At 40.7% G+C, this 13703-nt stretch overlaps 1 protein-coding gene across 3 annotated transcripts in view; it reads left to right on the forward strand.

Annotated features, from left to right (window-relative positions):
- GRB10 (growth factor receptor bound protein 10) overlaps nucleotides 1-5151 on the forward strand; it is a 144593-nt gene extending 139442 nt beyond the window's left edge. For all 3 annotated transcript variants that reach the window (XM_084214070.1, XM_084214071.1, XM_084214072.1), the window contains 2 exons: nucleotides 1135-1228; nucleotides 2042-5151. In XM_084214070.1, coding sequence (XP_084070196.1) covers nucleotides 1135-1228; nucleotides 2042-2188 — 241 coding nt within the window. In that variant the 3' untranslated portion in view covers nucleotides 2189-5151. The remainder of the gene's footprint in view (nucleotides 1-1134; nucleotides 1229-2041) is intronic.
- The last annotated feature ends 8552 nt before the right edge of the window (nucleotides 5152-13703 follow it).

The following is a 13703-nucleotide window of genomic DNA, read 5'->3' on the forward strand; positions in this document are numbered from 1 at the left end:
ATGCTAATTTTAAAGCCTTTTTGTCCCTTTTCCACATATTTGGTCTTCCTAGGATTACAATGGAATGTTCAAATACCGTGCATGGTTTCTGAGAGTGGCAAGACATGCCTGTCCCTGACTACTGAACTCACTCTGGTTGTGATGGTGCATTTTCTGGTACTGACATTTCTCAATCAGTTCTGAGGAGCTGGAGTAAAATATTTTGAGTTCTTAAGACTACAAGCAGTTCTTTCACCTTGGAAAAGTGTTCCTTCCTTAGTGGTCAGCAATTAAGAGGCCTGCCCTAGTCCTGTGCTCAGACATCTCTCAAATCCACTTGTGCTTTGTGCAATAAGTCTTCTGCCAAAGGTATATTCTTTTTTCTTGTGGCACGGAGAGGATCAGCTTCCTTAGTTCATAAATATCAAGGGGAGGAAACACAAGGGTTTTTATCAAGCTTTTTTTCTCCTCTTCCCAGTATGGATGTTAAATAAAGTCCATTTGGGGTAGGACTTAAGTTTTGTGATAGCTACATGGTGTATGATGTTGGTAGCTGTATGCCTAATGTACATTTTTTTCCACATGCTGAGGGGAAAATACTGTGACTGTTCTAGAGGAAAAATCAGTGTGTGCTTTCCCCATCTTGATAATTTGGAAGCTACTTAACTAGTAAATAATTTTAAGAAAGTTTTGAGCTGTTTCTGTGCAATTGCAGCCATTTAACCTACACATAATTTTGCTGACACTGGATTTCTGTGAACTGATGCAAGATAATGTAGTGGGAACAGATTCCCATATATTACTTTCTCATATACAGAAATTCAGATTTTCTCTAGATTTAAATGGTAACATTTTCTTCATGAGAGAACATATCATTAATAGAAAGCTAAATTAGAGGGAACCTTAAAAAAAGCCTCATAGGTACATTCTTAAAGGAAGAATTACCATCATGTATCTTGCACTCCTTGTTTCTTCATCAGTTAATGTTGCATAGTCATGGTATAATAATAGAAAGCAAATTGCCAGTTAGAGAATCACCTCTTAATGCCACTAAAGAAGAGTTCGGCAGTGGCACAATATTACTTAGTGGTTCTGATTATTTAAGAACAAACAGATGGGGATATTCAATTTGTTCTTAAAAATGTTCTCTTCTAGATTATTTCTTCTCCGGGACAGCCAAAGCAATCCAAAGGCATTTGTACTTACGTTATGCCATCATCAAAAAATAAAGCATTTTCAAATCTTGCCGGTAAGTCGATTATTTTTGATACTGATAAAAACCCCAAAATTTTAAGCCATTAAGCTTTTGCTTTTAACATCTGAGGAGATATCTTATTAATTACTGATGTAACTAACAAGGATGTTTCCATTAGCAAATATATAAGTGGATTTTCTATAGAATATTCTTTAATCAGTCAGATGTCTGATTAAAATTGTTGGTTAACATTGCTGGAAAACTGTTGTAGGTCACTACATTACAGAAGTCTGTGTAATGCACAGAACTTGTTCTCTGTGACTGTCAGAGACAACAGCAGCTGTTGTCTCCCTTCCCACTTAAGCAAACATAGAATAACTTCGGGGAGCTTTAAAAGTTTTATTCTGGAGGTTATCCAGTAATGTTGAGCTTCAAATAACACTACACAGAGATGCTGGAAAACAATTTGATTTTTATCTTAATCCAAAAAAGCATGAAAAATTTAAGATTATATAGACCTTTTTATTGTTCCAAACCCTCTTCTGTTGTTTAGCTGGCCAATTTTACAAAAAGCTAACAAATCCTTTTGGAGTATTTTTCTTTATCTAATGAATGCCAGTGACGTCTGTACAACTTTCAATTACTCTGCCCACAAGTTTTCACTTTCATAAGCAAAATGTTACAAGTTTTCTAGCCCTGTTCATGGTTTCATAAGGAACTGCAGGCACTGGGTTGTTTATGCAAAATGAGTGCCAACCGTGTGCCCATCATTTCTTTGTCACACACTGGTGGTACTCTCTTAAGTTTTTCCACTTGTGTATCTCTTCATGCGCAGCCTAACTTGAAAAGGATGTTTTGTTTTCCTAGTGTGAAGATGATGGACAGATATTTTTCAGTCTGGATGATGGGAACACCAAATTCAGTGATCTAATCCAGCTTGTTGAATTCTATCAACTAAACAAAGGAGTCTTGCCCTGCAAACTCAAACACCACTGCATCCGAGTGGCCTTATGACCTCAAATCTGACTCTCGCTGAAGACTGGATTTGATAGAAGAGTAATTGTAAGAGAACGTTGACACTGGGGAATTGGCAGATTTGTAAGTTGGTTAAAAAAATAAATATTATGCACCTTGGGACTCTGAAAGGGATGGATTCGACAGGTGCCAACAGACCAAGATTGCTGGTTTGTCTAACACCTAAGAGTGATTGCTGCTGAGTGTCCCAGCATCCCAAAAATGGGGGGAGGGTCTGTAAAACAATGAGTAAATTTGAAACAAAACTGGAAACTATCTTGGCTGGGCCACTTAACAGGAACAAGTGTGAAGAGAAATCTTTGAAAAGAACTCTTGCCCTGGAATAATCTTGACAATTAAGACTAGTGTGTTTACTTTTTGTATTGATCACTTTTTTTGCACTCCTACTTTGTTTCGGATATTGTATGCAGCCTATATTAGGAGCTGATGTGGCTTTTAAAATTCATGCAGGAGTTGGGTATTAATCTGCACCCTAAAATGTATGGAATGCTTCAGCCTAAAAGGATCTAGAAGAAAATCTAGAAGAAGTGTGTGTGTGCGCGCGCGTATGTCTCAGTACTTCTCTGGAGACCTGAGGTTCAATGATCTGCCGATGTCTTTGAAGAAGCAATGAGGATACAATTCTAAAAGAACATACCACCAATATACGTACTCTTAAAACTGTTGACTTGTAGCATTATGGCTGTAGTATGTTGATGGCATATTAGTGGCATTCAGTCATGCAGAGACTGTATTAGATTCTATGCACAAATTTTTATTATTGGAGTGGTGGTTTGTTTTTTACAGCCTTTTGACTGTTTTCCTGAGGAAACTTACTGTTACTAAATAGAGTAGGACTGAATGACTACACTTGTATTTGAAACCACCATTTTTTGTGAGAAGATTCTTCTGCAGGTAGTCTTAGTATGACAAAATAAAAAAAAAAATTAAAACCAGTGTTTTTAGCTTTATAGCTCCTTGAATTTTCAGACTGTTTCAAAGAGCTCTTTCAAAAGAGTAAAGCTACAGTGACAACGCTCTCCTGGGGATAGGGCATAAGAAGAACTGAACCCTTCTGCTTCTTGTAGGGTCATGAAAGTTTACATGGTGAGAAGGAACATGCTGGGAATAGAAACAGATTTGATTGTGAAGTAACTGCTGGCAATATCATCCATTGAGGTAACTGGTGATCTCTGTGTCATGTGTGCTACTGCTCACCAGTACCTGTGGCAGACAAGCATGTATCTTGCCCTGGTACTGGTTTGTCATCAGAACTACTTTATTGTTAATGTTTAAATGAATTCTTTAATGTTTACTCAATAACTCTTTCTGATGATAAATCAGTATTAAAATCCGACAAGTCCCACCTTGATCCTGCAGTTGTAACCAGCCATTCCTTCAGCAACTGTCTGAACTGAAATAACTTCCAGGTGCTTGGTGCCATTAGCCACAGTGAGAAGTATTCCACCCTGGGAACTTGCAGAGTGTAGTGCAGAATGGAGCATTTGTAAAATGGTAAATTATCTACACAGGCTAGTTAATCCTTAATATTTGCCACTGGGTTTGAAATCCTAGCCATCTGAAAGGGTAAAGAAGGAAAACCAATCCTACACTTTTAGGTCTTCATGTAGTGTTAAGAATAGCTTAAGACAAACCATAACCTGCCTGAGTCATCCATATCAGCTTAAATTATGTCAATGGTATAGAAACACTGTATTTTAGTTTACAGAACACATTTAGTATTTTTTTCCATTTAATGTCTAGATACTAAAAATGAAGAAACTTGATTTTGTTTTTAGTAGAAGCCGTTTTTGTTCTGTTTTGTTTTGTTTTGCTTTTTTTAATTGTACATAGTGAAATGAGTGTTCCTGCTTTCTAGACAATGTATTTTAAAACCTTGAAATTAAGCTAACTTAAGTCTGACTTCACTTTGCATGCTTCTATTTGGCCCCTATTAGGAGAAAAAAGATACTTGTATTGACTACATTACCAGTTTAATAAGACCATTTATGCTGTAGTTTTAAGTTTTTCTGTTTACATAGCTTAGTGACAACCATGCATTTTTCCCAGTAGGCAGATAGTATTTGCAGTGTTTCATATTTATAAAAAAAAAAAACTTTGCATCTTATTTAAATTGAGAATAAAAGTTTGACTATGAACCATGATTTTTGTATGTAGATGGTTGACTTAGTATTTTGTACTCTTCCCAGCTAAAGTGAGCTGTTTTGAGAAAGTGACCACCTTCAAAGTGGCAACAATCTTACTTAAGCAGATCACTGCTTTGTCTTCTTTCTGCTGGAAAACAGTCAATGCCACCTTAGTTTTCCAACAGATTCAGCTGGCTGCCAGCTCAGAATACCAAGGACTGAAGGACATTTGACTCTTATTTTTGTATTTAAATGACATGAATGTAAAGGGGATGCTCAGGGTTGTTTTGGAGCCTGTTGAATTTTTATCTTTTTGCCTGTGATTTTATTTTCTAAATAAATACTTCATGTAGCAATCTTGAATATGTTGAGAAGGAAAATGCCAAACCATTTTGGTAATGAGGTTACTAGTTAAGTTATGTTACGATAGGTGTTAAAGTACAAAAAACTTTTTATTTGTTAATTAATCTTGAAGAAACACGTGCCTCAGTTTAGATGTTTTGTCTTATCTTTTCTGCACTAAATACCTGACAGTTTGACCAATCAATGCACCTTTCCAGTGGCAAGACTTGCTTATCGTAAATTATATTGTCACAATGCAAGATTTAGTGACTGTAAAATGGAATAAAGTTTAAAGTTTCAGGGAATGCAAAAGGTATTAACTTAAGAGACAAAACCTTTATTCAATATGCTTTGCTTCATACTGTAAATAGCTTTTTGGCTTGTGAACCTAATTGTAATCTTTCAGGTATTTTTGTACAAATAAGGGACTGATATTCTGTTTCTTGTAATTAGAAATAAACGTTAATACAATGCTATTCATTTTATATTGGAATGAATGTCATCCTTTGGATATATCAGTACACTGTGTATCTCTTGCCTTAATGCAGGTTAATTGAGTAGGTCATGTTAAACAGCTTTTAAGAAGTGTGAAGAGGAAAACACAATTCCCAAGATACCTTTATTCTGGCTGTTTTCTTTAAGATTCCTATTAGGATAGACTGCATTTTATTTAGCAAACAATTTATTCACTTCTTTTGTTTGAGAAAAAAATACTGAGGTTATTTTGCAATGATATTTACAGTATTCATTTGGGAAGGCTGCTAGAATCGTATCAGAAGAACACACTATAACCAACTTTCAGGTCATAAAGTTGTAACTCATTGAAAATGCACACTCTGCATAAAACACTCTATTGGCCTGATAGCTGTTGGATCAGAAAACTTTTCAATAGTACTTCCAGAAAGCAATTATTTACCCCTGTTGTCCTTGTATGTGAGTGGTCTATCAGAATTTGAGTGGAAAAGCACCATCTCCACAAAACACATCTTTACTTAAAAATTCCAGGGGGGTGGAGGAGTGGGGTGGAGGGATTGGTGGTTCTTCTGGCAGGTAGAAAAACAGAAGGTTGGGAATATTTCACTTTTATTTTTTTGGACACAATCCTTTCCTGTTTCCTCCTTGTTAATCCATAGAAGCCATCAAATGCATTCTACTCTGGCTTCTGCATGATGTGTCTCCATGTGATGTCTCCATATTGCACTACAGCATGAGTTAATTACTATGTTAGCATGATGAAATTCATCAGCACATAGAGGCAGAGTACTTCCTTTTGATTTTGATATTCTTCAAGTGTTTTTCTATCTGGACATGCATGTTACAGTGCTTAGAATTCACTATCCTGCATGCACTAACTTGCTTTTTTCACTAAGTTTAAGGGGACTGCAGATGCCTATTTCTTGCTTGGCTAGAGGAGGCCATACTAACATTGAAACTGACTCCCACTATGATCATTAAAAGTCACAGACAATAATACTACACAAACCTGCTTAAAAAAAACCCAAACAAACAAACAATAAAAATCAAAACCAAAACCCCACCTTGCTTTATTGTATATACTGCATTTGGAACAGACAAGAAGATGGCATTAAAAAAAAGCAACACAGTAAGAAGATCTCAGTAAGCCTGCCCTGTGGCAAGGTAGTGCTGCCAGCATGTTTGTCCAAACTGGCCACCTCTGTGGCAGATGCAAAATGATACCTGTGAAATCTGGCCCTTGGCATTAGCAGTGGGTACTTGGGCTATCAGAACATCACCAGTACAAAATTAGTCTGGGCCAGAAGTGGGTATGTGGTACAGATTTTAATTACTTGCCTGATAGGTTTGTGATTCTTTTCATTAGTTGCAGAACAGCAGACATGATCAGACATCTGATCCCACATTAAGCATTGTAGCATGAAGTTCACCAGGCAAAACAGTTTATATGCATTTGGGCCTGTAAATAAATTCCTAGGAGACTCATTTTTTACAGCATATGGCTGCAGGACTTACATCCTGATACAAAGAACCCTTAAATTAGGATTCCTTTAACACTAAATTGTTGCTTCAGTCTGTACCTGCAAAACCAGATGAGAAAAACATCACCAGATGAGCCACTTCCCTTCAAGTTGAACTTTTGGTCTTAGTTATTGCTAATTTAGTAATGCTTTAATCTGGTTTGTCAATGTCCAGTCTGTAGATTGCTTTGTGTCTCAGACATTGTTTTTCTGACATCTTGGAAACTTCAGTAACAATGTCAGCAGATGGAGAGAAAAGATACCTTCCGCTGAAATATCCATGCTGCCTGCATTTGGGTTGCTTCTGCACCCTAATCTTAAGTCTTCCCTGCTTTACTTGAAGCACAATTTAATTAGTATTTGAAAATCCAACATAACCACAACTATGTCCAAGGCCTATATGATTTTCATTAGATATTGTGATTAGGCACATCTGAGACTTGAGAATTAATTTGTTTGTGTAACACATATTGCAAACCCTTAGCCCAAAGACTAAGAGTTTGCAATGCTCTAATTGCTCATCATTTTGCACAGATACCAGCAGATGTTTTAGCAAGAAACACAGGTTCACAGAGGACACTAAGCAGGATCCTACAACACTTCTTAGTTGTCCAGGTTTGTTCTGCTTTTCTATAATCAGGTGTTTTCCATCCCTTGGCTGCACGATCCTGGTGCCACAACTTGGGAATATGAAGGTCCAATTACAAACAGCTGCCAGCCCTGAGCAAAATTATAGCCTGGCTTAATGGGCCCTGAATCTCAGCTTGGCTGTGCTCAGAGGTACAACTCCTCAGAGCTCAGAAGAGAGACAGGGAGGGAAGTGGAAGGGAGAAAATAATTACTCCTGGGCAGTATTGTCCAAGGGCTGGTTTGGGTGTGACTAGGAACGCAGAGGAGACAGTGTTGTGATGCCCTGAGTGCTGCACACCACTCCCTAAGTCAGTTCCCCCTCTTCTTCCCCAAACTTGTGAAGACACTTCTTCATAGAGACTCCCATCATATCTGCCCTTTGAAACACATTCTTCAGAGGTGTTCGGACTGGCATCTCACAGTACCAAGGAGAGAAACAGCAGTGAAATTGGTGTTCTCTACAACCTGCCCATTCTCCAAAACAGCCTGTCCAACTGCCATTAGAAAAAAGGAAGGTGGGGGTTTGGTAGTATGGTTCTGCCAAGAACGATGGTGATTAAAGCAAATGGCTAAGCACGCTCCTGGAAGTCTACAATATCATTGCTCCACAAAGAACCCTAGGCGCATCCTATTTTTAAATAATCTAATTATTTAGACCTTTTCATTATTCAATTTCTTTCATAATACTTCTTTTTGCTGCTGAATTTGTGCATGATAATAATGTGCTTTGTGTCACTCTTACCAACTCCTAGTTTTCAAGAGGTTGCTGTAGCGCTCTCAGAATCAAAAACAAATACAGAAACAAGCCAAGCTGTGAGGATTGGAGCTTCCTAAAAAGTAACTCCACAACAAATCTAGTTATCAAAGAATGTAAATTGGTAATTATAGAATTGGTGGATAGAAGACTTATTTGTTGGTTTTTGGGGTTTTTTTCACTAGATAGTAAGGTTTGTGTAAAAAGCTAGCTGAACAAGGGTGAAAGTCATTGAAAGGCTCACGAAGTTTGCCTCAAAATACTTAAAATCAATTGCTGGAACAAGCATTTAGCCTGCTTTAGAAAACAGAGTGCTTCAGAGAAGTGCATGTACCTGGAAAGGGATTGCATCCTCTCTCCCTAAAAGTATAAGAGAGCAGGAACTCCAATGACAGCAGAAAAGGAGACTTAGAATGCAGTACAAATGGAAGACCAAACATGAAGGTCAGAGGAACAATCAAATATATAATAAAACAGTTTAGTGAGCTAGTATGATAGATTTATAGATAAATATAGGCAGCTGAGCAGAAACAAACACTTAATTATTACATTTTTTATACATTAGTCACCTTAAGTATGCAGAGCACCAGTTCAGGAAAACCAGAAGTGTTTCTTCATAAACTGCTCATGTAATCTCTTGTATTGTCCACCACAAAATGTAACACGTGGCAAAAGTTCACATGGCTTCACAAAGGGTTTCTGTCACATCATGACAGAAAAAACTCAGCTGATGGATAATAACTACAAAAACCTTTTTCTCTGAAAGTCCATTGGTCATATGTCACCAAGTACCAGCAGTCTTCAGGGGAAGAATCATTACTTGACAGCACATATGTAAGTACAACTTCCCTGCATGTCCACTACTAGGACAAGGGCTAGCGATATTTTTCATCTGATCCAGTAATGTGCCCACATGAGGGCTGGCTCATACAGAAGGTAGCAACTGAAGGTAGCACTTAAGACTGGAAGAATGACCAAGAAAACCTGCTCTACAGTCAACTGGAGGCTCCCTTTGACTGAATTAAGGCTGCCCTTAGTGAAAAAGCCATGTAAGTATTGAATTTGCTTCCTACCACCCCACCCCAGGCAGTGATGCCTGCAACAGCTTTCCTGTTCTCTTGTACCTTCCCCTGCTCCAGCCTGCCACTGGCAGGGTTTGCTGCAGTGTGGGGGCTGCCACAGCAGAACTGAGTCCATCAGTGCTCTGAAGTTGTTCCAGAACAGTGTCTGGCTTCATTCAGCCTCAAAACTGGGTCATAATTGACAGGGACTGAGCTTTTGAGGTGTCCTCTAAAATGAGCAATAAACAGAGAATAGGTGCTACTCCTTTCAAGTCAGAAATGAGTATACTCTAAGTTGCATATAAATGGATATCCCTGGGCATTTTTGTTCAGCAGTCCACAGGGATGTGTTGTGAAGGGTTCTCCTGGATAAAACACAGGTTTTCCTTACACCATTGACACCTGGGGAACAGAAAGAGGCGTGCACCTGCTCAAGCCAGCTGGTTTTTCTTACTGAAAGCTATGGTGGAGCCAGAGGGAGATGCTGTGCTGGGATGGGCAGGCCAGGAGCGGGGGACACATTGGGAGCTGCTGAGGCTCTCCCAAACCACCCACTGCTGTTCAGGCAGGGAGAGAATGGAAAGAGTAAATCAGAATTTTTAGGGTTGGAAGGGATTTCTGGAGATCATCCAGTCCAACTCCCCTGCCATGGCACGGTCACCTAGATCAGGTTACACATGAACGTGTCCAGGTGGGTTTTGACTGTTTCCAGACACAGAGACTCCACAACTTCTCTGGGCAGCCTTTTCCACCCTCAATGTAAAGAAGTTTTTCTTTATGTTGAGGTGGAACTTGTGTTTTAGTTTATGGCCATTGCTCCTCATCCTGACTCTGGGCACCACGGAAGGGTCTGGCACCACTGCCTTGACACCCACTCGCCTTTGAGGCATTTCTGTGCATTGATGAGATCAAATGCTGGTCCCAGCCCGGTTCCATCCCTCCATGAAGATCCTGCTGTCTCCCAGCAGCAGGAGTCAGAGGTGCCTGGGCTCTGTGAGGGGCTCACCCGGGCTGGCCCCGGGCAGCTGCTGCCCTGCGAGGGGCCCGGAGGGGCTGCGGACCGACTCTGGAAAACGGGAGTTGGGGACAATGGAACCCCATTTTGCTGATTTCTAGTCTCCGACTCTGACAAGTCTAAATCTTGGATTAAGGCGCATCAGCGCGGGCAGCTGACATCCAGCCCGGGCCGTGCGGGCCCGGCGCTGGAGCTGGAGCAGGCCGCACCGGCGGGGCCGGAGGCCGCGGGCACGGCGGGCTCCCGTGCCCTGTCCCGGGCCAGCAGAGGGCGGGCAGCCCGGGCCTGCCCTACACGAGGCTGCGGGGTTCTCCCTTGGTTGGGTTCCTTTGTTTTATGGCGGTAGCCTTGGCCTCGTCTCCTGTGAAGCCGCTGTTAAACACCACCACGCTCCGACGGGGCGACTGCTGCAAATGGCAGCGCTGGCGCACGGCTGGCACCGGCGCCCGCCCCGTCCCCGCCGAGAGCAGCGCGTCCTGGTTTGGGGACAGGAGGGCTCGGCCCTCCCGGCAGTGCCCCTGAGGCACCGGCAGGCGGGAGCCGCCGGGCAGCCGCTGCCCCGGGAGCTCTGGCTCTGGGGTTCCCCGAATTGTCCCATCGCTTGTTCGTGTCGCTCGCCAGACATCTCCGGGGCGCGGACACGCTCGTCGGCAGAACCCCGGCAGAGGCAGGGTATGCCGGGGCTGCTGGCTCGCTCCATCCCACGTGTCGTTGCATTTTTCACCCAAGGTTCTGTGAACACGTGAGAAATCCCACGTCCCTCCTATCGCAATGGCTGCGAATTGCGGCTGGATGAGCGCACAGGTTTTCTGCTTTCCCCGTGCTGAGAAAGAGCGGCTGATAAAGCGGACACGGGGGCACGCCTGGTTAATGGGTAACGAAGGAGTGCGGGGTGAAGCCGCGATAGTTCCTTTAAAAGCTGGAGAAATTTATTGAGATTAAAATTCCTTAGCCACTTCTGGTGACCTCTTCTTCGCTGGGGGACTTTGAACTACAGGGAACTAACTGTAGGGAACTAAAAACAATACTTGTTTCCAAGATACCTGGAAAAGGAGTGAAATCCCCAAAAAGGTAAGGATAAATTCGGTAATTTCTGAAAGTGAAGCTACCTCTGCACTTTCACCAAATAATCTGATCCAACAAACCCATATAATTTGTAAGGTATTAAACTAGTCAGTGTTTAGAAGTGCAGCATAATATGCTAAATGTAAATATTTTAATTGACATGGGCTTAAGCCAGGTTTGGTGAAGAGTCAGGAGTTCGTGAAGTATTTTGAAATCAAAGCTTTGCAATTCACAACGTTTTTAAGAGAACCTTGTCTTCTGCTGCTAAAAGGGAAGCAGACTGGAGGGATGGCAGTACTAAATGGTGGTGTACTGGGCAGTCTTGGAGCTGGATACCGGCTGACAAGGAAATTTTATTAATCTTTTCAAATTTTGTCAAAAAAAAATTCTTACTTGTTTGAAAATTTTGTGCTCCTAGTCCTTGAGCTTGGTTTTGTTGTAAAACCTGTCACATGAGGTGTATTCTCTTGTAGAGATCTTGTTCATGGCTCAGGGACTGGAGTGATCTTCAGATGTCGACACTCCAATTTTATTTGGGGCTTGATGTGAAACAGCAAAAATTACTACAGCATTGCTGGGATTTAAAGAGTAAGAAGAGGTTGAAATTGGGAAAGGAAAAGTGAAATAAAGTGATAATCACTATTTACATTACAGAAATTTACTGTTTATGCCAATGGTAGATAACAGGGAAAAAGAAGATACTGTAATGAAAGGTCAATGAAAACCAGATTTACAGTATACCTGTGATACATCCTGAAAGGTTTCCTTGGGTGAGTAATGCCTCAAGGAAGAGCATCCTGGAATTTTGATGTTCAAAATGTGCATCCCCCACCAGCAACACAAAGTGAGGAAACTGGAATTTCTTGCTAAAATTGCTAATGGTTGTTTAAAGTTGTAAGAGGGTTTCTTTGATTAGTCAATTGATACACATCAGTGGGAAATTTCTGCATTGTTTCAGCATATGTTTCTGTTATTTCTATTATGCTGTGTCCAGGTCTGGACCCCTCAGTTTAGGAAGGATGTTGAGGTGCTTGAATGTATCCAGAGGAGGGCAACAAGGCTGGTGAAGGGCCTGGAACACAAGCCCTTTGAAGAATGGCTGAGGGAGCTGGGGTTGTTTAGCCTGGAGGAAAGGAGCTTCAGGGGAGACCTTATCACTCCCTACAATTTCCTGAAAGGAGTTTGTAACCAGGTGGGGGTTGGTCTCTTCTCACAGGCAACTGCTGACAGAATGAGAGGCCACAGTCTTAAGCTGTGCTTGGGGAAGTTTAGGTTAGAAAAAAATTCTTCACTGAAAGAGTGATTGGGCACTGGAATCGTCTCCCCAGTGAGGTGGTGGAGTCAGCATCCCTTGATGTGTTGAAAAAAAGACTGGACGAGGCACTCAGTGCCATGGTTTAGTTGATGAGGAGGTGTTAGGTTGTAGGTTGGACTTGATGATCTCAAAGGTCTTTTCCAACTTAGTTCAGTCTGTGATTCTGTGAAGAACTGTTTACCTCATTCTTTTGAGTCACAAAAAAGGTATATTTTTTCAATCACAGATAATATATTGTGTAATCAGAAAAATAGATGGCCAACAGTATTTCATTATTTCTTAGTGAAAAAAAAAGTTCAACCTATACAACAAACACAGTTTACTTCTAGTTTTGGATTATATCCAAATCCAAATTCTGGTATTCACCTTAACTCTCTGTTGCCTCTGCATGTCCACAATCCTCTAGTGTTCTGTCTCTCCATTAAGCCAGTTCATGCTGATTATATTCTTTTCTCCTAGCAGTGATATTTTTCCTGTAGAAAATTGTGAAATGAAACAACTGTTTTGTTGTACATTTTTCACCTCTCTTGAATCTGCGCAGGTTATATGGCTATCTATCCAAAACCAAATGAATAAACGGGAGAAGAAATACTATGGCAAACAGTCATTTCTTGGAAAATTCATTGGGATTTTAGTTTTAGGCTCTTTGTCAGAGAGCTGGCAAGAGCACTGTATGCTTAAAAGGTTGCTCTTACAGTTTACTATCAAATAATACTGTATAATTTCCTCCTTTCCCCCCCACTCTCCTCTTGTTTCGAAAGGAATATTTGGTTTTAAAATTCGGGGCAAGTTTGTTAAGCTTTGTGAAGGTGTAAATAGAAATTAGTTTTATCTTTCCTGGTTGTATGTTTTCAGAGGAATTGGGTGGTTTACATGGAGTCAAATGTAGTTTAATGTTATTATTCTTATATTACATCAGACATATTACTTTATTCCTGAATTTTGTTTTTACAGCTTCAGAGGCAGACAGAGAGATTCTGTCCCTTAAAACTTGATGACTGATGCAAGGATTAATGGCAGCACATGATTTTTTTTTCATTTTTTCTCCATCAGTGAAGTGCTGTGCTGTGAGTCTCAGTGTAGGAACATGGGATGACTTGAAGGCAAAGATGTGACTCCAGTACTGTGTCACCCATCAAAACAGCCTCTGTAGAGGATGTATCTCTCCATCTGTTAGGTACAGCCTATCTTT

This window comes from Fringilla coelebs, assembly GCF_963513975.1.
Source record: "Fringilla coelebs genome assembly, chromosome: 1".
Classification (NCBI taxonomy): Eukaryota; Metazoa; Chordata; class Aves; order Passeriformes; family Fringillidae; genus Fringilla; species Fringilla coelebs.